We start from the raw sequence: 24583 nt of genomic DNA, 5'->3' as shown, positions 1-24583 counted from the left end.
TTTACCCGATCTCTTGAAAACTATTAATCCAGATGTGATTAAGGAGTTGAAATGTGCTAGGACAAAAAGCCAGAATATAGTCGAGAAAATAATGGGAAAAGATAGTTTTGAGATTTTATGTGAAGATTTACGACGAAAAAAATTTTCTCTAATAATAGATGAATCGACTGATCTTTCCACCACGAAGCATTTATGTTTAGTCGTAAGGTATGAAAAAAACTATGTTATTCAAGATTCCTTTCTGTCTCTCATACCACTAGCCTCGGCAGATGCAAATACTCTTTTTCATGCTGTGCTAAGTTTTTTTGCTGAACACAATTTTCCTTACAAGGATAATCTCATTGGTTTTGCATCTGATGGAGCTAATGTTATGATGGGTTCTAAACATTCTTTCATGACTCTTTTAAAAAATGAAATCCCTGAAATTTTTATCATGAAATGTATATGTCATTCTTATCACTTGTGTGCATCTTATGCATGCGAAAAATTGCCAAGATTTGTTGAGGACTTAGTGCGAGATATTCATAATTATTTTTCTTCAAGTCCTAAACGTATTTCTCAATACAGAGAATTTCAATCATTCTGTAATGTTAAATTTCATAAAATATTACATCCGTCCCAAACTCGCTGGCTTTCCGTACATGCTGCAGTATCGCGTATATTGGAACAGTATAATGCACTGAAGTTATTTTTCACAGATGCTGTTCAGAATAACGAATTACTTGCAGCTGAAAATATCTTAGTTAAACTTAATGATGTTACTACTCTTTTATTTCTGTCATTTTTAGATTTCGTATTACCCTTATTTAATAACATAAATAAAGAAATGCAATCACAGTCGCCTAAAATCCATTTAGTGTATTCCAAAATCTGTTCAACTTTAAAAACATTGTTCGACTGTTTTTTAAAAAGAGAATGTATTTTGGACAAGTCAATCGAAAACATTGATTTTAGAAATTCTAGAAATTATTTAGATCTTGAGCAAATATATTATGGCGCGAGGGTACAAAATATTTTTTATAATCATACAGATTTAACTCCAGAACAAAAACATTTATTTCAATTGAGATGTCTTGACTTCTACATTGAAAGTTGCAACCAAATTGTTAAAAGAATGCCCTTAGAAAGCAATAAGCTAAAAGAACTGTCTATTATAGGTCCCGCAAAAGTTAAATCTGGTGAAATTTCATCTATTGCCCATATGTGTAGCTTATTCCCTGGACTAGTCCTATCCTCGACCTCTAGCAATATTCCAATGCAGGTAATTGACACTGAGTGGCGTCTATTGCGAAATACGGAAGAAATAAAAGATTTAGATGAAGATGTAGAACAGTTTTGGAAGGGTGTTACGAAATTTAAAAATGGCGACGGAACGCCAACGTTTTCTCACCTAACAAGTTTTATTTTCAACCTTCTCTCTTTACCACAGTCCTCAGCAAATGTTGAGCGAATATTTTCTACTGTGAATATACTTAAAACCAAACGGAGAAATCGTTTATCAACGGAAACAATAACAGGTATTTTACACTCTAAAAGATATATAGCTGGAGAAGGAGAAAACACCTGTTATAATTTTGAAATTGGAAAATCACTAATTTCCAAAATATCAAAAGATCGTTGGTATGAAAAAGAAAATGAATAGGCTTTCTAACCATTTTTTATTTTATGTTTTTTAAGTTAATAACTCGATTTCTCTGTTTTGAATGATAAGGTCTTTTGTTATAATCATCTTTATAGGAATTAATCAGTTAAGAATTTAGATTTTAATCAGTTTGAGTTTATATTTATATATTTTTTTTCTTAATAAGTGTTGATTGTTTTAAAGAATAAGTGTCTGATTTGTTTAAGATCTAATATCTTCTGTTACTTATTACAATATGTTTTTATTATTTTACTGTTATTGCAATGTTTCATTTAGTTTGAGATTATATTATATAATTTGAGAATTTATGTATTATACCTAATATTTTAACAAGTGTTGAATGTTTTAGAGAAAAGTGTCTGATATTGTTTAAGATCTAATATCTTCTGTTACTTATTAAAATATGTTTTTATTTATTTTACTGTTATTTCAATATTTCATTTAGTTTGAGATTATATGGTTTAAAATAAACATGACAAATAAAGTTTTTTAAGTCCTCTTTTTTTTTCTCTCGTCTACTTAGTAGAATCCAGACCTTAATATTTATGTAGTATATGTACCCAATATAAATGTGACAACTTCGTATTTCCCACTTCGTTACTGTTGGATGTTACTGCCAGCCAAGTGCCAACGTGCCAGCAGGGCCAACCTTCTCGTTTTAAGTTCAGTATCTGGGTTCTTTTTTTTTTATTTTATTAGATTTAGATGAATAAACATATTTTATTTTTTCTTAAATAAACGAATTGCAAAACACTATGAAATTTAAACAAAATATTATATTTTGAAAAATCTACCGATTTTCTACCGATTTTTTTAACAAATTCTACCGATTTTATTTTTTTAAGTTTGGGAACACTGAATCAATGCGTTCCGTCAGTAGCCTGCGATAAGAAAGCTATGCTTCCAAAAGTGTCATTTTTCGGTTATACACAACTTATTTGAGGTTATATCTTCTCATATTTCTCTTTTACTAAAGCAACTGAGCAAATTAAACGAGAAAATGAAGTTCTGAAAAAGTTGTAATAGATAATGGGGGAAAATATAATTCACTGACTTGTTATTAACATTAAAAAATGAGAATATAAACTTTCTTTACATGAAATTGCTAGAGAAACTTAAGAAAAAACACTTTAGGCAAGTTCCTGAAACACATAGGGAGAAAATATATCAGTATTTTTCCTATTTACTGACACAATTTGAATTTGGGAACTATGTGTAGGTAGAAAATATTTTTTCTTCCTATGTACTAGTTGAAATTCTGAAAAAAAATTTTAAAAGCTAATATTGCTGTCCCTTTTTAATATAGTTATGTGTAAAAAAAATAATGCTCATATTTCTGCTTTTCTTGTAACGAATTTTTTCTATGCTGTTGGAATTGATTCTCTTTATATTTAAAAACAGTTTCGGATGCGTCGCTGGCAATTATTTCGTTCTTTGATTTATACTATATATTCCAACAAGCGATGCAAAAAAGAAATTTGTTTGTTAAATTTTTACATCAGAGAATATTCCACTAAGGACTTGCTGGTATTTCATAAATTTGAGATCGACGTAATATACTCTACGTTCTGCATAATGCCGTAAAATTAGATATAAAAATTTGAGTTTAGGCTATATTAAAATAATTTCTTCGTAATTAACGGTTTCAGCTCAATTTTTTTCTAAAACTAGTATATGGTTCGTTGTGCTTGCCGCTTATCAGATAGTGGTAGGCTCAAAACAAACTGTTTAAGTCAGAAAAACTAGGCTATCGAACCATTTTACCCACTATGGAGTGGACACCAGTACAGAGGCGCTATCTGTCGTATATGACACAAAATAAAAACAACTGAAGAAATGAGATAAGCCTTCATAAATATTAATACCCTTTAGACGCTGGTTATGTCGCCTTCTAATAATTAATTACATGAATTGAGGTATTGCAAACGTTAGCAGTCTTTATATATATATATATATATATATATATATATATATATATATATATATATATATATATATATATATATATATATATATATATATATATATATATATATAACAGATTTCTAATTTTTGTCGTTTAAGGTACATGGCACCTACGTCAGGTATGTTGTTAAAAATCTAAGAATCTGGCCAGTATCTGACGAGCTACGAATACGGCGAAGCTTAACACAGCGTGGATGACAAACACTGAAAGAACTGAATTTAATATCAAAAAATCTAGGAATCCCAAAAAAGTCCAGGAAAATTAAATAAAAGAAAAATCAGACTGCAAATGTCACACAAAAGAATATATTAAAGAGAATAAAAGGTTTCGAAGATCGAGGTATTGGAATCTCGCCAGGCACGGAAATTTTTTGTATTGAATAAAACGAAATTTTCATGTCCGTCGAATCGGTACTCGTTCGAGACGCCGCAGTCGTTAGAATATAACAAACTACTCTGTGTAAATACAGAGACACCGACCGTACAGAGTAACAAGGCATAACAGTAAACATAACGATCGAATACGGAACAAAAAAATGAGCATCCCTTAAAGAATTCCTTCCTCGTGATTTTATTTAAGTTATATAAATTTGGTTAGGTCCAAATCTCAAATGTCTCCAGAATATTCTCCGTAGTTTTCTGAAGGTTAAATTATGTTAAAATCTTACATAATATCGAACTTTTTCTATTAAACAAAAAGAAATTACCATGCCCGCCTGATCGGTATTGGGATAATTCCATTCCTGATGGTTTTTTTAGATCTCCTGCACCGCTTGTTGGATTATACTTTAGTAATAATGTTAACATTAGCTAATATAAAAAACTCCTTGAACTTACCGTGTATAAAATTAAATATTTATTAAATAATAATTGAAAACATATGAAAAATTTTTAACTATGTGTATAGAAATAACAAACAATTCAGTTTTTATTTGAGAGCATCCTAAATTTTCGTAAAGCGACGTTCATAACGCCGGGACAAAAATATTCGATTTAGAGAAAAAATTGTATTTCATCCAAACCTCAAATAACTACTGAAAAAACGATTATATAAATAAACAGAAATTTGCAAAAAGAAACAAAATATATTATCTTATTTAAGCTACAGCTTACCAATCGTAGCGTGGCCGATGGGAGACAACGTACGCGGCAAGGGCCGACGCGCGACTTGGAGGGGCCCCGTTACAGTCGGTAAACTGTACTTCCTTCTGCTATATAATTGGGTCATTTGATGCTTTTGTTGGCCCAAGAATGTGACAATTAATAAGCCAATTAATAGTTTGATGTCACGTTTTCATTTCTTAAGGTAGGTTATTTATTAGTCTTATTTATAAAAGACCAAAATCGCAAATGATTTTTCCATGACAGTCTATTCTTTTGGTAAACTTATTTGGTCTATTCTATTACAATGAATGATTTAGGGTGTTTCTAAAAGTAAATTTCTTATGACACAAGCGGTTTTTTTAAATAAAATTAAGTAAAAACCGAGAGATCATACACTTAGCGGCTCTTCATGTTCGTTCGTGGTCGCTAATTCTGTGAGCTAAGCAAAAATCACCTGATCTGATTACTTTTTATCTGTTCTAATCAGAATAAAATTGAAAAAAAAAATGATACAAAAAAGTTGAAAACAAAAAAATCGTTCGGAAATGTTTCAAATTGTTTTTGGTATAGGAAGAAGATTAATATGCGAGCAAGTTTATCTACAGCATTGTCATATTAATGCGTTTGTTTTATTATTACAAAAAGGCTTTAGATACGATAAAGTTTAATAAATATGAAAATTAATTCTAGTCATATATTCAAGACTTTTGGACAAAGTAAGTTGTCGAAGTAAATAAAAATCAATAAAAGCTCAAATTGCCGTGTGATAGAAAGGCGTTACAGAAATATGCCTTGTAAGTAGCTTATTTTAACCTCTATAAAAACAATTCGGATTAACTTTGTCTACTTAAATATCAATTATACACCAAAATGAGACTTTTTGGGTACATATGTAACAAAATAACTTTTTACAATGCAATTTATTTGCTTATCGCTTCAAAACTCGTTCTGTTTTTAGATTTTCATTGTGTGACTTATTGTAGCAAAACATTTCAAATAAATTTACCAAAAGTGTCTAAAATCAATTTAAAAGTTGATGAAACGAAGAGAAGCGTTAGGGAGCTGGACATACATCGGCGGGGCAGAACTTTCCCACCCTACTATAGATATAAAAACTTGTAAAAAAATGTGGTCACCAACCGCTCTTGAAAAATTAACGAGAACACGTTTTAGAAAGATGACTTCAGGCTACCTACATGATTTATTAAAATATTGCTCAATCAAAAGAATAGAATTTAATAACTATTTTGACTTGATAATAATACTAGTGCTAGTACAATTCGTTTGGTATTGAAACCTTTTGGTCAGTTTAAAACATTTGTCGTTCAATACCTTTTTATAACTGCCCATTCCCAAGTGTGGAGAAAAACGGCACGTCGAGGAACCGCGGCCTCGACTATATGTTGATGAACCGAGAACTAGAGATATTCTAGTTTTTCGGCTCACAGCAAAAGATAAAATTAAAATATCGGAGTAGGTAAAACATTTTATGTAACTAACAGGGGAGAATAATTTTTATGACAATTTCTGTTGACTTCGAGAATCGCTTTAAGAGTTAAATAAGCTATATTGTTTATCACGTAAATTTTTTCTTACACCTTTTGTTAATGTCACCAATCTCAACAGTATAAAGCGTCTGTCATAGACGTCATAGGAAACTATCATCGAGTTAGAATCTAACTCGATGGAAACTATACTTCTATAGCTGACATAAACCTTCACAGATTAACGCCAAATAAATGACGTGGTAAGGCATCTATCATTTGACATACATCTTCTGTGAATATGAATGACATAGGAAAAGCTGTTGGTTTTCTATTAGGTGCTATAAGAGCAACTTGAAAGGTAAATAACTTCATAGGTGTCACTATTACTCCTATCTTAACTGACATATCTTCTTTGAGTTGCATCCGATAAATGACGTCACAGCAGTTCTATTGTTATTATTAGTTCACATAAATCTTCTGTGAATGGTGCTGTGTAAATAACATCATAGTAAATACTGTATTGAAGAGTAAATAACGTCACAGCAATCAATATTGCTCTTTTCTTAGCTAACATAAATCTTTGACGGCTGCCTGATACATAACGTCATAGGACTTCTAGTAGCTGACATAAAACTTCTCTTGAAGAGTATGACGTCGCAGAAATCAATATTGCTCTTCTATTATATATATATATATATATATATAATGGCAATACACCCCAGCGTGGGATTAAACCGCGAATTCTTTCTAGATCCTATTTCTTGGGTGGATCAGTCCCTTTTGTTTATGTTATCTTCTTGACAATCTCTTCATTTTTTCCTGTCTCTAATTTTTCCTCTCCATTCTCTGATCCTGTCCTTTGGGAGGTCTTCTTCAACTTCTTGCAGTCACTTAGATCTTGATCTTTCCCTTCTCTTTCTTCCTCCTGGATTCCATTCTATCATTGCGTATGTCACTGCTTCATCTCCTGCTCGCCAAATGTGACCTAATCATCTAACTCTGCATTGCTTTATTTTAATCACGATGTCTTCTTTAAGTTCTTCCTTGATCTCTGCATTTGTTCTGCTTCTATATTCATTTTGCTCTGTTCTGATGCTCTTCTGTTAGCTGACATAAATCTTCTTTGGCTGTTGCCTGATAAATAACGTCATCTAGTACTTCTAGTAGATAACATAAACCTTCTTTGAATGTCGCTGTGTAAATAAAATCATAGGAAATAGGGTGAACTAAATGTTGTAAAATTCTCGGAAAAACTTTTGATAAGCTAAGTGAGCGATTCTGCCAAGATTATACGATTTTGTAAGCTCAATAACAAAGTAAATGGAATCTATTTATGTGATGGATTCATTGTTGTTTAAGCTTTAAGAGAGAAATTATATACAGTTTTTTTTGTGTTGATTGCGAATAGTGTACTTGGTGAATTTCTCCATCAATTTTCTTACTAAGCCTATTTTGTACAACTTTTAGGTAAAAGATACATTTTAGGTTATGTTGGGAGGGGTTAAATTAGGTTAGGTTAAAAAATTCACGTGATAAACAAAAATTGCGATTATTTTTGAATTCAAAATCCAAAAACTGCTCCACAACGAATCCCAGATCAAATACAACGAAATTGCTAGTCCCCCGTGAAATTAATTATTGATATTATTGAAGATATTGCGTTAACGTTCAATCAAATCAAAAGGCAACGTTGAAATACTTGCCAACCTATTCCCCAAAACTATTTAATAATAAAAAAATTCAACAATAACACTAATAAAGGGGAAAACAACCGGCGATGACAACAAACAGCTAAATTACATTTCGATTACTCTCAAGTACATTTACACACGCACATATCGACATACACACAAACGCAGCATATTGCTTAAGCTCAAACTTTCATCACGTCTCGTATTAACTAAATTTAAGTTTACCTTGTAACTTGCATAACTTATTTTTAATTTATACTAGAAAATTAACACTCGACTGGACCTGCTCTTTTATATATTAGCAATGTAGACATCTTTTAATGCAACACACTGTATATCTCATTAATTGTTCCGTAATCTATTGAATTAAAGATATGACAATTAAAAACGCGTCGATCTAAATTGATTCATTTGAAAGTTGTCATGGCTTGAAAATAAAATATTAAAAAAGTTAGGTTATATTAGATTAGTTTCTTTTTCTGAACCTATATAAAATATAAAACATCGTCAACTGCCAATCGCACTGTAAAATGCAAAACCAAATGAGGAAAGATATCTAAATATGAGCCCATCGAGGGAAGTTCTAAGTAGACTTGTAAATTTAAGTTTTTTTAGGATTAGGAGTTAAGCCACTTTCCCAAACTAACATTTTAGTAATAAGAGAATGACAATTAAAACCGAAGCGTCCTAAATGTAGTCATTCTAAAATTGCAATGACTTGAAAATAAAATATTAAAATAGTTAAATTATGTTAAATTAGATTCTTTTACGGTTACTAACTGTTTTAAAGCACGAATCAGAATGTATAGAGCATCGGTGTCTGCAAAATGCAATGTAAAATAGAACAGAAAAGAAAGTCGTCCAAATAAAAAGTCATCGAGAAAAATCATTAATTGTCACATAGAGAGATTTAATGTCAAGAAAATGGCATACGTGATTTTCATGACGAATCAACGTTTGAATACTGCTTATTTTGTAGTATTTTGACAAATACTGTATAATTTTTTAGAGAGACTGGCAGCATTGGTCGCAAAACTGGAAGTGGACGATGAAAATACTGAACCCGTTTCGTCGATGAAAATCCAAGGACGTTCATTTTAATACAGTCCTAACAACCACATCTGTCTTATTTAATACATGACAAATCGTTCTAAAAAGTGTTTACGTGTCATGTGCGTTAGCTGCAATGTACAACGTACAAAAAGTTAACGAAATCAAAAGAAGGCCGAAAAGAACGAACCAAAACACATTGAACAAGTTCAGTAATCGTTGAAAAACATTGAAAAGTAATTTAAACCAGATCTGAGAATGTTCAAATATATCAAATGTTGACAGATATTTCAGAATACACTGCATATCGTGTACGTTTTAAAAATCCTTAAAAAAGTAACAAATTTTATAAAAAAAATTATAATTACCGCCTCTTTACTTTGTTACAGTCCAGTAAATGTTAATTTTCTACATTTTTATACAGGGTGGTTCACTTAGATTCAGGAGTGTGATACCATCAGTGTCGAGAGAGATATACTTGCAGACACAGATGAAACGTGTCCTGACATTGATCATGGAAACTTAGTTTAAAAAATTTTATATATCCTTCTGCCATAGAGATACTGAACTCTAGACTATAATTGAACACCCTGTATATTAGTGAATTGACCACATACATTTTATCAAATTAAGAATATAAGTGCTGTTTGTATTGTTTAAAATCTGTGGAATCTAAGATGCCATTTGAAAACGCATCTTCAAATGATTTATGATATGTAAAGCAACACAAAATAAAATTGTTTAACTGTACATTGTGATATGTTTTAGATTTCTTTTAGAACTACAAAAAATAGCATGTCTGCATTATTTCCCTCACAATGAATACCTAATGGACTTTATTAGATTTACCTGAGCTTATCATGAAAATGTTTTGCTAGTATCAATCATCTTTACACAATGTTAATAAATTTAATTTAATTTCAATAGAAAGAGTCATCAGCAAAATTTACCTCAATCAGCTACAGATGTCAGTAATAATAAACACTTATTAAAACTATTCTGTTCATTTTTACTATTAAAAGGAAGAATCAACAAAAATCAGAAAAGAACGCTGTAAAAATGAAATATTTTGGTTTATAAATTTGGCTAGCCACTTCCACGCGGTGACATTTGACGTTGACAATATTGTTTGACGTTTGTCATTTGGCTTTTGTATTAAACTATTCCAAATTGAAATAAAACAGTTAAATTTGAAAAAAAAATACATTTTTGACATTAAAATAACTGTTTGACGTTAAATACATTTGACGTTTGCAGTAAACTTTTCCAAATTGTAGTAAAACAGTTAAATTTAAAAAATGACATTTGACATTGACATTGTATGACATTAATGACATTTCACGTTTGGCATTTGCGTTAAACTTTTCCCAATTGTAATAAAACAGTTAAATTTAAAAAATGGTATGCAAAACAGAAAAATTAAAGCTTATCGAATTCTACTACCACAGATATGTGAAACTATACGGCAAATAGCTGTATTAAATTCAAGAATGCGCTTATTTTTGTAAGGTTATAGATCAATATCAGTTCATACTATGTGTAAACTGAATAATGGCATAACACAAACATTCAAAAAGATTAATAACTACCCGCAAATGTTGCATAAAGCTTTTGGTAGATTTAAATGAGTCTGTTTCTGTTTAGATGAAGAATCAACAAAAATCATAAAAGAAGTATGTAGAAGTAAAATATTTTGATTTGTAACTTTAGCCAGCCACTTCCATTCGGTGACATTTGGTTTGAAACTAATGACATTTGACGTTTGATGTTTGCGTTAAACTTTTCAAAATTGTAGTAAAACAGATAAATAAAAAAAATATTATCCAAAAGAGAAAAAATTAAAGCTTATTGAATCCTACTAAGATGTGACAAAAACATATTTTTGTAAGATCATATATCAATATCACTTCATACTATAAAAGAAATGAAAAATCGGATAACAGAAACATTCGAAAAGATTGACAACTCACCGCAAATGCTGCATAAGGTTTTTGGTGAATTCCACGGAGCTGGTTTCGTGTTAAGGCTTAAATGAACAATATTTTCAACAAATGTTGTTCTTCTAAGTTAATTTTGATTGTGATTTCGATAAAAAATTAGTTATCGGTTTCTTTTTTGAGATTAGAACTTTGCAACGAAAATGTCAATCAATAAATATGATTTTGTGGTAGTGGCTAAAGTGCCAACTTAAAACTGTCTCTTGTCTAGAACTGCACTTTAATATGAATTTTAGAAATAAAATATATTAGCATACGCTGTGTTTGAAGGCTCGTACGGAATCAATATTTAGGGAAATCTATTTTTTATGTATAATTTACTATTTTGATTATTTAGTGTTTAAAAGATGTTTAAAAAAATGAAATATCTTACAGCTTTGTTGAAAAGTAATACATCAGATATGTGGTCAATTCAATGCATAATACAGTAAAGTAATGGCCTACGTTTAAACATGCATATTGGAGAATGTTCCTCCCATCGCGGCCGTCAAGATCTCCTCCTCCAGCATGATAGAGCTGAACGCGCTGACCGCATCTTCGCCGAGCGCCGAGAGTATCGCCGCACGGTCGGGGAGGGGGTATTAGGGAGAGACGTAATCGGGCAACGTCCCGCCTCCACGGCCACGTCCCCTGCCTCTACCCCTGCCTCTTCCACGCCCCCTCCCTCGTCCGCGTCACCTTCTACCATCCGTTATACCTGCAAAATCAGAGTTTCCTTAAAAAGCAAAGCTGTCCCCGCAAAATTAAATACATATAATACACACAATATAAAAATATACAAATATAAAAATATACAAACATAAAAATAATATAAAAAAGGTAAATGATTCACCTATATTACTTGTAGTTTTTTCTAGATACGCTAAAGGTCCCTGTAAAATTCCTCCTGGAGGTTGTTGGCCAAAAGGTCCCCTAGGAGACGGCATACCTTGTTGTTGCATAAAGAGTGCTTGCGGAGACAGCATACCAGGTCCTACAGTCTCTCCACTTAAACCGGGTGGCACCTAAAAATAATCAGTGAGACATTTAAACCAAATAGAAATAATGTCAAAATGTATATGATGAAGAAATAATTCATACAAAAGGTTGATACTATTAACATATTAAAAAGTTTATGTTTAGCTAGTAAATAGCTATGCTTAGATTAATCTATATACATTCTAAAGGGTGTCCCAAAATTTACACAAGATTTGAATTGAATAGAAAACAAGGTTTTTGAAGTTATACTTCTATACGCGCGCTCCTCGTTGGAAATTTGTATGGGAGTGAATCTGTGAAATCATTACATATGTAAGATAATGAGTAAGAGAGAGACAGAAGATATATTTTCTCTCTCTTCCTCTCTCGAATATAAAAATGTTCCGTTTGTATATATATATATATATATATATACAGTAGACTCCCTCTATAACGAGAACTGAAATGACAGACTAATTACCTCGTTATAAGCCGATCTCGTTATATCAGACAATGATAATACTGTGCATACATATGAATTTGTAGTTTTCTAAACCATTAACTTCCTATAGTGAAGCCATTCGGAGCAATATAAGATGCTAATAAATATTGTTTGAATGGCGTTTTTGAAAAAAAGTTATTTATTTTTATTGGTAATGAGATATATTAAAACATAAAAGAGTTGTTTACTTTTATTATCAATGATAAACGTTAAAACAAAAAAGCTGTACTTATATTTTTTTCCAACTACATAATGTATAAATCGTATTTTCAAGGATAACATAAACTATTGCTTCTGAAATTTTAAGAACTCTGTCATTTTTAACTGCTTTAAATGGTCCAGTATTATTGTATCATATATTTTCTAAAGATGTGAAACAGTTGTATTTATTCATTGTAAAGAAGTTTATTGCGGGCTGCAGTTAAGTTTATTGAGGGGCTGTTTGAAAAGGTATTTATTTATAGCCACGACCGGACTAAAAACGTAAAAAACACGTTTTTGCATCTTATTTTCTCTCGGTATAACCAAATTTGCCTCGCTATAGACGGTTATAGTTCAATAGAAATTTCACGGGACATCTAATGTATCTCGTTATAAGCGAAACCTCGTAATAACCGTGTTCGTTATAGAGGGAGTATACTGTATATATATATATATATATATATATATATATATATATATATATATATATATATATATATATATATATATATATATACATATAATATTATACATATATATATATATATATACATATAATATATATATATATATATATATATATATATATATATAGAATAAAATATTTATTAATATTATTATTTATGTGATATGTTTTATATTATTTATTAAATGTTCATAATTATATTAGTCTTTTGTATTTCAAAATAATAATCTCAATAAATCACTGTATGACCCAGAACTGTCAATTTTGAAATACGTTTCTGTCATGTCCTCGGTAGCATAGTAGTCAGTATCTCAGCCTGTCACGCGGGAGACCGGGGTTCAATTCCCAGTCGGGTAGGACTTTTTTATTAATATTATTACATCGTAAATTAAACATGCGTAAGTAGAAAAGTTATGTATATTATTGTCATTTTTAAATACTTATGAATATTGCATTTTAATTTGTATTGTATTATTATATTGAATTATGTTGAACTGTATTCTAGTGTATTTTTTTTTATGTATATTATTGTCATTTTTAAATACTTATGAATATTGCATTTTAATTTGTATTGTATTATTATATTGAACTATGTTGCAGTGTATTGTATTGTATTTTTATATTAATAACAAAATAAACAATGAATTTTACTGCAGAGTATGTGTAAAAAAATTTTTGCATTCAACTCCTTTCATACATATATGAAAATAAAAATATACATTTTCATCAAAATATTGATTCAATCCTTCATTTACTATACTCCTATTACAGGTCAAATGTTGTTTATTAATTATTAGTAAGTTGTTATTAATTATGTTTCTCTTTCTGCTATGTCTTACCTATAGCATTACATATGTAATGATTGTGCAGATTGACTCCCAAATAAATTTGTAACGGCGAATGCGCGTATAGAAGTGTAACTTCTACCGGCAGTCCCACTGGACTGCCACACCTGTTTTTTTTTAGATTAAATTTCTTTTATCGTAAAGTACATAGGATATAGTTATGTATGGAATAGCACATATGGCAAATGCACTCTTTTGTTGAAATTTTTCATGACCATTTTGCAAAAATGTGGCTGAATTTCATTTAAAAAATGTTCTGTATTTTTTATAAATGTGTCATTTTTATTTGCAATTGGTTTTAAAATATTTAATAAAAATTTTGATAGTTCACTACAAGGAGAATTCATGGTACTACAAATGGGTCTAAGTGGTATATTCGTTTTATGAATTTTCGGTACTCCATAAAAATGAGGGATCTTACTGTAATGAGGTGTAATTAATCTTCTCTGATAGCTGGGTAAACAATCTTTAAACTTGAATTAAGTTCTATATATTTTCTTTTCCAAAGGCTTTGTTGGATCCTTTGTTAATTTTGTATAAGGTCCGTTTATTATTAGATCTTTAATTTTGTTTTCATATTGAATTCTATCCATTACCACAGTTGAATTCCCCTTGTCTGCTGGTAGGATGATTATGGAGTCGTCATTTTTTAAAGTTCTTATAGACTTTAGTTCCTCTTTGCTTATGTTTTGTTCAATTTTAATAGACTTTTCCAATTCAAGTTTACATAATATTCTGTATTCTTCCTTTTCATGGGTTGGTAAACATTGAGATATTTTTTCCACTGAGCTTATTATTATTATTATTACCAGCAGACAAGGGGAATGCAACTGTGGTAATGGATAGAATTCAATATGAAAACAAAATTAAAGATCTAATAATAAACGGACCTTATACAAAATTAACAAAGGATCCAACAAAGCCTTTGGAAAACAAAATATATAGAACTTTATTCAAGTTTAAAGATTGTTTACCCAGTTATCAGAGAAGATTAATTACACCTCATTACAGTAAGATCCCTCATTTTTATGGAGTACCGAAAATTCATAAAACGAATATACCACTTAGACCCATTTGTAGTACCATGAATTCTCCTTGTAGTGAACTATCAAAATTTTTATGAAATATTTTAAAACCAATTGCAAATAAAAATGACACATTTATAAAAAATACACAACATTTTTTAAATAAATTATCAAATATTGAATTTAATTCAAATAATACTTTAGTAAGTTTTGACATGAATTTCGTTGATTCAGCGTTGAACTTCCTCCTTCAATACACGGGTGATTGTAGGTTGTTGGCATAGACGGTATAGCGATTGAATTGTTTTACGAGCTATATGGCATGTGACACCGTCTTGTTGAAACCAAGTTTGAAACCGTCTTGATGTCGTCCACATCAATATCATTCAATTTAGGCAGGAAGAACTCTGCAATCATGTTGCGATATCGTGAACTACTAACAGTAGCTGCTTGACCAGCCTCATTTTCAAAGAAGTATCGTCCAATGATGTCTCCAGCCCAAAATCCGTACCAAACAGGGACACGTAGATGCATTTTTGAAGTGAATACTTCTTATCGCCCGGTATGATGTTTTGCACAATTAAATAAAAACTAAATAAAAAAATTAAATAAAATTAAATAAAATTAAAGAAAATCAAATAAAATTAAATAAAATTAAATAAAATTAAATTAAAGTAAATTAAAGTCAATAAAATTATATAAAATTAAACAAGCGGACATAATAATAGGCAGTAATAAGCAGACATAAAATTTAATTAACCTACCTAGGTATAGTAATAACACGCTATAAGAAGTATTCACTTCTATCGGCACTCCCCAAGTGCCATCTCTTAGGATGATTTTGCTCGAAAAATCAGTATCCACTTGTTTATGTTCTATAATCCATTCAAGGAACACTGTCCGCTATGCATAGTCATTAGGTTTCACTTTATGTGTCAATTAAACGTTGAAAGCAAAAGCTGCAGATCTTCAGTGAGTATACGCTGTAGAGAACTTTAGTAAATTTGCAATTCTTGTACTTACAATACTTACTTCACAGTTGACCAATTTAAATCATTATTGTTTAACAATGAAAATGCGTTGTTCTCCCGCGTAACGCCCCATTTTTACTAACCCTAAACTGTCAGCTGTCAAACTGTTTTTTTGTCAACACTTTACTGCACAAATAGCGTCAAATTCAAATCTTCCGTAAATTTTGGGGCATCCATTATATTTTTCTTGTGTAGTGTATTTTCTCCCTATATATTCTTTCAAGAGTCAGGCCCGATCCTATCAGGTGTGCAGTTCGTGCAGTGCATGCGGGCGGCCAAAACAAAGGGCGGCCGTAGGCCGCATCTAATTTTATCAATAAAACAAATTTTTCACGTATTCCTAAAAGTAAAACTGCCTATCATAAGTTATTGAAAAATCAAAATAAGACACGAAAACAAAAATGTGTGCTAAATCAATAATTAAAAGTCTAAAAACATTTAAATTTGTGTGTTCAGTTGTAATTTGGCATGATTTTAATTGAAAACCCCATCCGAATCGTATACATCCTAGTATCCAATTCACAATGGAGATGGAAACTGATTCATCCCTATCGAATTATCCGAGAAGCCAAAGAGATTGAAAAAGGGGCCAAATTGTGCATAAGAGATGACGGAATCCGGTTACCTTCGACATGGACACCTCTCATAAAGAAAATATAGTCCCATTCAGCTCACCCAAACCACGTCTTCATCGACGGTATAAATGAACAGTACAGTGTAGTATTGTCTGGGGGCTTAGGAGACTTAGACCCCGGAATCCTAGAAGAAGACGTCAGAGAGGATGTCGAAAGCTCGGCGCAGTGATAATCGACGCGCTTCAAGTAGGGTAACTACGGCAACTAGGAAAGAAATCTGAATTACCAACATCTGATATTTCTGTCATAGTTTGTTCTTGAAACGATACGGTTGATTTATTGCTAATTCATTCTACAAATTGATGATTCAAATATTGTTAATCAGAAATTTTACTACTTCATTAGTAATTTTTTTTTCCAAAATTGCTAAAAATATAGGTTACTGTAATTGTAAGGTAATATTTGCATACATTTAGATATACACTTATTATAAAAATAAAATGACGTTTAACAAACGTCAACGTTTTACCAAAATAAAATAAAATGAAATTAAATAAAATTAATTAAAATTAAATAAAATTAAATAAAGGTAAATAAAAATGTATACAATGCACAAAATGGAATACCAAATAAACATTCTTCATGAAAAGACGCAGAGAAGAATATTTTTTGGTACTAGTCTATACTTTCATACAAAAACAAATAAATTTATACCATGGTATCAATTTTATTATGGAATGTTTGAATCTGTAGATTTTTTTGTTTTATTTATTATTGCTTTTAAACCCAATTTTCTTTTTTTCTCTCTCATAAGGATCAAAGTCAAATATGATAAAATTAATTGAAGTCAAATAAAACGATAGATTTCACAATCAATATCCCAACCACACGCACTAATGTTCATTTATTCATTAAGCTTTACAATCCCTAAGGATTATAGCTAACCTCATGGCGTTCAAAATCCTCTTCTTGGGTGAGGTGGATTATTCCTTTGTCATTTATAACTTGTTGCTGTCTTTGCTGCTGTCGTGATTTTTTTCTATTTCTTCCGGTCCTTGCACTGAACTTTCCAGTTTTTAACATTAATTGTTCTTATATCATCTTCTACATCATCCAGCCATCTTCTTCTAGACCTTCCTCTACACCTGGGCCATATTTGTGTCCAGTTAGTTATCCCTCTCAGCATATCTGAGTGTGAGCGTCTCCTACATTTTCTCTGTTTAATTCTTCTTTAATTTCGGCATTTGTTTTCATTCTTCTTTCTCCCTCTCTTGTTACATTGGGGCCTAGTATCGTTCTCATTATTTTTCTTTCAACTTTCAGTAGGCTTTCTTCCTCTTTCTTGTTAATAGTTATTGTTTCCATCCCTTATGTAACAGCAGGTCTTATTAAGGTCTTATATAGGTTCATATGTGTTCTCTTACTTAGAGAACTTAGAGCTTCTCAACAGGTTTTTATTTATTCCATACCATTTTTTGCCTTTCAGAATTATTTCCTCTGTTCTCTCTTTTCCGGTTTTCCCTATTACTACTCCCAAGTAGCTAAAGGTGAATATAGTTTCAAATTTGTGGTTCTATGTTATTAGATATTTCTGAGTTGTTGTATCGTCCTCCCCTATCGTCATGTATTTTGTTTTGTGTTGGTTTATCTCTAGCCCTATTTTCTTTGCTTCCTTATCTAATTTTTCAATTGCTCTTATAAGTGTCGTCTTCGCATTTGCTATGATGACTAGATCATCTGTATATGCTATTAGTTGCAGTTGATCTGTAACAACGTTTTTGTTTACGAAGTTTGTCCTCCTTATTATTGCTTGTAATATCAGGTTAAACAGTTTCGGGGAGATAGAGTCGCCTTGTTTCACGCCTGTGTTTACTTTGATCTCCTTAGAAGTTATTCCGTTGAAATTTATCTTTGCTGTGGTGCTCTTTAGACTCACTTTTAGCATATGTCTCAATGTTTCTTGGATACTAAGATGCTATAGCTCTTTATTTTCGTCTGGTTAATTGTATCAAAAGCGCTCTTGAAATCTATGAATATTGCGTGCATTTCTCTGTTGTATTCTCCAGATTTTTAAATTATTTGCTCCACTGTATGTATGGAATTAATTGTCGATCTCCCCGGTCTGATATTCTCCCAATATTCGTTCAGCGCATGATTTAAGTCTCATGTTTAGTATGTTTGCTAGAATTTTGTAGGTCTGATTTAATAGGGTTATTGCTCTGTAATTCTCGCACTCCTCCCTATCTCCTTGAACACCGCTGTTCCAATCATCTGGTAGTGTATTTTGTGTCCATATTTGTTGTATTAGCTTGTTTATGTTTTTATGTAATTTTCTTCCTCCATATTTTATTAGTTCCGCTGCTATTTCATCTTCTCCTGCTGCTTTTCCGTTTCGGAGGTTTTTAATTTCTTTTTGTATTTCTTCTTCTGTGGGAAGTTTTGTTTCGTCGTTATCTTGTACTATTGGTCTTACTTCTTCATCGCAGTGTGTTTCCTCCGTAGTGAATAGCATTTTTTCGTAATATTCTTCCCATATTCTGCTGATATGTTTATGTTCAAATACGGTTTCTCCTTTTTGGTTTTTTAGTCCTCTAATTTTAATGTTCGGCGTATTTTTTGTTTTCTTTTTTTTTTTTTTCAATATACTCTAGCTTTTTATTTCCAGTCATTTTTCTTCTTTTTATATGTTACGTTAGCTTTTTTTCTCGCTATTTTGTATTCTTCCCTGTTGTGTTCTGATACGATTGTTGATCTATGTCATTCTGGCGGAATGTTTTAGTGTTCTCTCTGTTTCGCAGTCTTGGTTGTACCAGGATTTATTTCTTTTTGTTGTTTTTTTCTTTCCTATTACTTCATTAGTTGTTTCATTTATTTTTCAATTTTAATTCTTGCCATCTTTCATTTATATTTGTGGGTTGATCATAAGGTTGGATGTTTTCATTCATTTGTTGTTTAAATTTTTTTCTTGTTTCAGTATCTTCTAATGCTTCCAAGTTCCATTTTTTGGAGTTGGTTTTAGCTTGATATCTTTTCTAGCTAGAAGGTGGTATGTGTTCACGTTTGCCCCTCTGTAAGATCTCATGTCCAGCGTTTTTTGTACTAACTCTGGTTGCTAGAACATGGTCAATTTGATTTTCACTGCCAGATGGATGTCTCCAAGTTGCCTCATGTTTTCTTGGATGCTCAAATTTTGTGGATAGGAAACTCATATTTATTATTGCTGCGAGTTGACAGATTCTGTGGTCATTGTCATTTGTTTTTTCGTGAAGAGTTCCTTTTCCGTTTACGACTAGGTCTTTCAAGTATCCTTCTTTCCCCAGTTGTGCGTTGGCGTCTTCCAGTATTAATATCATGTCTTTTTTGACTTTTGACATTTCGTCGCATACTTTATTTAGGTTTTCATAGATTTCATCTTTTACTGTTGGATCAGATGTTTCAGTTAGAGAATATGTTTATTAATGTTATATATTGTTTTTCCATTTTTAGCCTTAGTGTGGCGATCCTCCCATCTAGAAGATTGAACTTTGTTATACTGTTTGTGAGGTTTTCATTTATATAAAACCCTACTCCATTCTTGCCTTGTTTGTCATCTCCACTGTACATAAATGCATATTCTCCTTTTGTGATTTCTCCTGTTTTTCCCATATTACTTCTTGTATCACAGCGATATCTATTGTGTATTTTTTAATTCTCTTGCAACTTCTTTCATCTTTGATGTCCTTAATAACATCTTAATATTCCATGTTACTAGTTTTAATATATTTTTCTTGCTTCCTTTCCTTTTTTTCTCTCTGATCTTTGAACATTATGTTACCTTTTATTTTTTTCTTGCTGTCATCATCAAATTTAATCTTGTCCCTATTCTTTGCCAAATTTGTTGCTGTTGTCTGAGTTCTATTTACGTTTTTTGCAAGTTTTTTCGCTATTTCCACAAGTTTATGATCTTTCTGACACCATTTTCATCTCTGTTTCCATTATGCTATCTTTACTCGTTTACCTGAGGATCTAAAGTTTTTTAACTTCTTGTCTAATTTTCATCTATATTTCTCTATCACTCTTATTCAATTCACCGTTGATATATATTTGTTGATCTTTAATTTTTTTTAATCTATATTTGTTTTTGAGGATTTTTAGTTTTTCTTGAAAGTTTTCCATCTCTATAATACCCTTTTGTGGTCCTATTTTCCTTATTTCGTTAATTTTACCTTCCACTTTCAGTCTATGTTGAAAGAATTTGGTCACCCTATCTCTTGTATCCTTTTGTCTTCCGAATCTAGATCAAAGCCAGTTATTACCAAATTGTTCTTTTAATTCTTTCGTTCTATAATTTCGCTACTCTGTTGCTCAATTAAATTTTTTTTTCTTTTTCCATTTTATCGATCCTCTCCTCCATTTCGTCCATTTTCTGTTTCAGTTCTTATTTTCCTCTTTTATATCATCGTTTAGTTCTTTAAGCTCCTGTCTATACTGCTTCTATTCATCTTTTATTTCTTGGATATCTGTAGTTAGTTTTGTTACATTCTCTGTCAGTTTTTCTAACATTTTTAGCGCTAGATCCATTTTATTTTCCTTTTGATTTTTTCCATTTTCAACCCTCCTGTTTTTTTGGCTATTTGTATTATATTCGGTATCGTCATTATCCATTGTTATTTTTCGCTCGTTCTAGTTTCTGCAGCTCCGTGGAAGCATCAATAGACCAGTCTTCCCGTCTGATCTCTATCCACTATCAGGACTACAATTACTGCTGTCTCTTAATTTCAATTTCTGAATTAAACATAATTTACTTGAACGCCGGAATGTCGCAGATAATTTTCTGTAACTGTTATCAGCTGACCCTAATTACTGTTATTAGTGAGGTATATTTACCTGATTTTCAGTTAACAAAATTATGGATTTATCACTTGCTGAATTCAGTTAGAAAGGAAATTTTTATCACTACACTATAGTTACTATATAGTTAATGTCCTGTATTGAACATTTTGGAATCTTTTCTGTTGCATATTGTGAAAATCGAAATTATTACCAACAGAAATTATAACAAGTTCGTATTCATTCATGACAACATTGCCACCATACACTAATGTTAGTAGAGTAAAATGACACCACCTTTTTGTTGCCCAGAGGGTTTTTAAAGGGTACCTACAATGCTTGGAAAAATGTAATAAAAATACAAACAGTACATAAATAGTTTATGAAAGCAAAGTACCAACCCTCTGGTTTTTAGACAGTAAAGGCAAAATAAAACAAAACAATTTTGGAAAAGTTTATTATTAGATTTTTTACACCTTACACATTAAAATTTAATATTACATTATCCTTCACAAGGATATGTAGGCGAACAAAGGAAAATTAAATTATCATATATAGATCAGCAGTATTTCTTAAAAAATAATTATAATTTTTATTTTGAGACAATGTCCTAGAGATTTTCTCATTTTGGCTAGATTCTGATAAAAGATCAGTGCTTCTATTAATCTCTTTAACCCTTTGCTAAAACTCAAAACTATTGATTAGCATAATATTGTTCTGAAGCTATTTTTGTAGCATTTCAGTTTAATATATTTTATTTGGATGTTTCAATTTCCACTTTGGAAATCATTCAACACAAAAATACAAATTAAATGAATGATTATGTTTTGCTACTTGGTCATATAAAAAAAGATTTTTTTTAATTGCCCAGAAACTAAACAAAATAATTTGTTTAATTTGTATTTTTGTGTTGAATAATTTCCAAAGTGAAAATCGAAATGTCCGAATAAATGTATTTTAAAATGAAATTGTCATTAATTCCTATTGAAGATAGTAAACAATATTTATTATCTTAGTTAAGAACACAAGTCAAGCATCAAAAGGGTTAATGTTATTAAAAAGGAACAATTTTCATAACTTTATGTAATTTTAACACATTATGTGACTAAATCAGTTACAAACATATGTGAAAACCACAAGTTAGAAATTCCATAACAGTAAAAACTCTAGGAATTGGCATATTTTCATATTAAGTGAAACGTCTAAGAAATAAAATAATCTAGTGAAGGCACATCTGAGCAAGGAGACATTTTGTATACATTTAGTACAATTTTTTCAAGCTACCTCGTACATATCACAATTATTTGATCATTATGAATGAAAAGAAATTATTTGCCACTTTCTAAAAAACCCTGAGAGTTAGTACTTATACAAAAATATACAATGACATAGGGCAGCATTTAAATTCTCTCAAGTCTTGTCAAAAAATAAACTACAATTGATTTTCACTTTTATTTCTTCTTCGCTTTAATAAATTTTGGTTTTATAACCAATGTCTGTTATGAAATGACATTTACAAAATACAAAAATAAATGTATATATTGTAGCTTTATTCTTTACAATAAAGTATCTACATGTTAAAACTGATTTATTAAAAATTAAGCAATTCAGTTGTCATTTGTGGCGAATTTTTTGACAAGAATACTTTTCAATACCTACTAAAATAGAGATCCATCCTGATAATCACAATAAATTCTATATCGAAGAATATATACATGAAAAAAACATGAAAAACGCCCCATGAAAAAATATACCTTAATATCCCAAAAATATAAATTAACGCCGATCTACCTGCATTTGTTGTAATTGCTGTTGCTGCATCTGTTGCATCTGCTGTTGTATTTGCAATTGCTGTTGTTGCTGCTGTAGCTGTTGCTGCTGTAATTGTTGTTGCATTGTGGCAGGTATATTTGAGATCATTTGATTGGGTGTTTGATTTCCTGGTATACTAGGCAAAGGTGAAGGTGGTATTGAGCTAGCACCTGAAAAAGAAAGAAAACTGCAATACTTTTCTACTTAATGTAAAAATATGTATTTTATGAATTTCATGCAAAAAAATAAATTTGACCGAGATAAAAAATTTAATATTATTTTGTGGATAAATACACTAATTATATACAAATATGATCTCTAAATTAATTATTCTGAACAATATTTAATTAATTGACTATTAAACTTACCTGGCGTGCCAGAACTTTGTGCAGGACTCTTTGAATAGCTTTGAATATCTGCTAGTAAATTTTGCCACACAGCTATTTTTTCATAATGCCTTTTTAACAGTTCCTCTTTCCTCGCTAACTCCAGTCTAAGTTCACTAATATCTTCTTTAACATTCATTTCAGGTTTGAGGGCAGATAAAAGGAACCTTTTTTGTAGAAAAAATGCTTCCATTTGCCTAGCTAAGTCTATAAAACGAAGAGTAGTTTGTTCTACTTCTACTTTTACTTCGTCTTTGTCGGAGGTAGGTAAGGCTTCTTCTTTGGTAAGGACGTTTAAACAATGCTGAAATTAGACATACTTTTTTCAATGATTTTTTATTAAAATATTTTCAGATTTGTATAGAGATTAATATATTATGAACGTGAAGTCTAGAAAAAGAAATACTTTTTAGATACACACCTGAAAAGCTTCTTCAAATTCGTCCACAAGATTTCCACTGCTATTAGTTGGGGTGGCCATCGCCGATACAGGAGGCGATGCCTCTTTCATCGGAGTCATTGAATAAATTGTACTGTAATAGAATTCCAGTAAAATATTAGACTCTTGAATAAAACAAAATAATCAATAGACAACATAAAGAGACGCTGAAAATGATGAAGTAACTGGCAAATCAGATATCAAATGTCACTTTTCACACTTTTCCGTCCAATCACAGACTGACTCCTTCCCAATGAATTTTCTTCAAATAGTGTGAAGTTGACAACACTTAAAGGCCGTGTTCTGTGCTTAAATCCACAAACGGAGATTCATCTTATTTTGAAGGGTTTGAAATATACTCTAATACATTTTTTATTTGAAACAAAAACTCACATAAAAAATAAATATGATAACCTTTCCTTCCATTTATATTGGATTCTGAGATGTAATTGCCTTTTTATGTCCTATTAGTATTTAGGTATTATGTATAAGTATTCACATTCATTCTAAGAATAGGAACAGGGAAATTACCAATTACCCTATTAACTTACAATGCCTCTTGTGGTTTTAATAACTTTAGTACGACAGGTGCAGAACAT

The 24583-nt window shown here is 30.9% G+C and overlaps 1 protein-coding gene across 1 annotated transcript; it reads right to left on the bottom strand.

Moving 5' to 3' along the window:
* Positions 1-776: 776 nt before the first annotated feature.
* On the bottom strand, positions 777-24236 carry MED28 (mediator complex subunit 28). Its single transcript, XM_072537145.1, has 5 exons — positions 23967-24236; positions 23528-23849; positions 23139-23329; positions 11769-11940; positions 777-11633 (listed from the first exon to the last, which is right to left on the bottom strand). Exons 1-5 carry the CDS (start codon positions 24063-24065, stop codon positions 11611-11613), a joined length of 807 nt encoding a protein of 268 aa, XP_072393246.1. The 5' UTR covers positions 24066-24236; the 3' UTR covers positions 777-11610.
* Positions 24237-24583: the final 347 nt, after the last annotated feature.

The sequence above is a fragment of the Diabrotica undecimpunctata genome, chromosome 7 (genome assembly GCF_040954645.1).
Source record: "Diabrotica undecimpunctata isolate CICGRU chromosome 7, icDiaUnde3, whole genome shotgun sequence".
NCBI classification, from domain to species: domain Eukaryota; kingdom Metazoa; phylum Arthropoda; class Insecta; order Coleoptera; family Chrysomelidae; genus Diabrotica; species Diabrotica undecimpunctata.
Note: the sequence above shows the minus strand (reverse complement) of the source record. Positions and strands in the feature narration are given on the sequence as shown.

Excerpts from the sequence above, each read along its gene's own strand:
- MED28 (XM_072537145.1), bottom strand. The coding sequence starts at position 24,065 with ATGACTCCGATGAAAGAGGCATCGCCTCCTGTATCGGCGATGGCCACC. Across the intron at positions 23,330-23,527 it reads ACAAAGTTCTGGCACGCCAG|GTGCTAGCTCAATACCACCT; the intron begins GTAAGTTTAATA and ends TTTCTTTTTCAG. Across the intron at positions 11,634-11,768 it reads AAAAACTACAAGTAATATAG|GTATAACGGATGGTAGAAGG; the intron begins GTGAATCATTTA and ends CTGATTTTGCAG.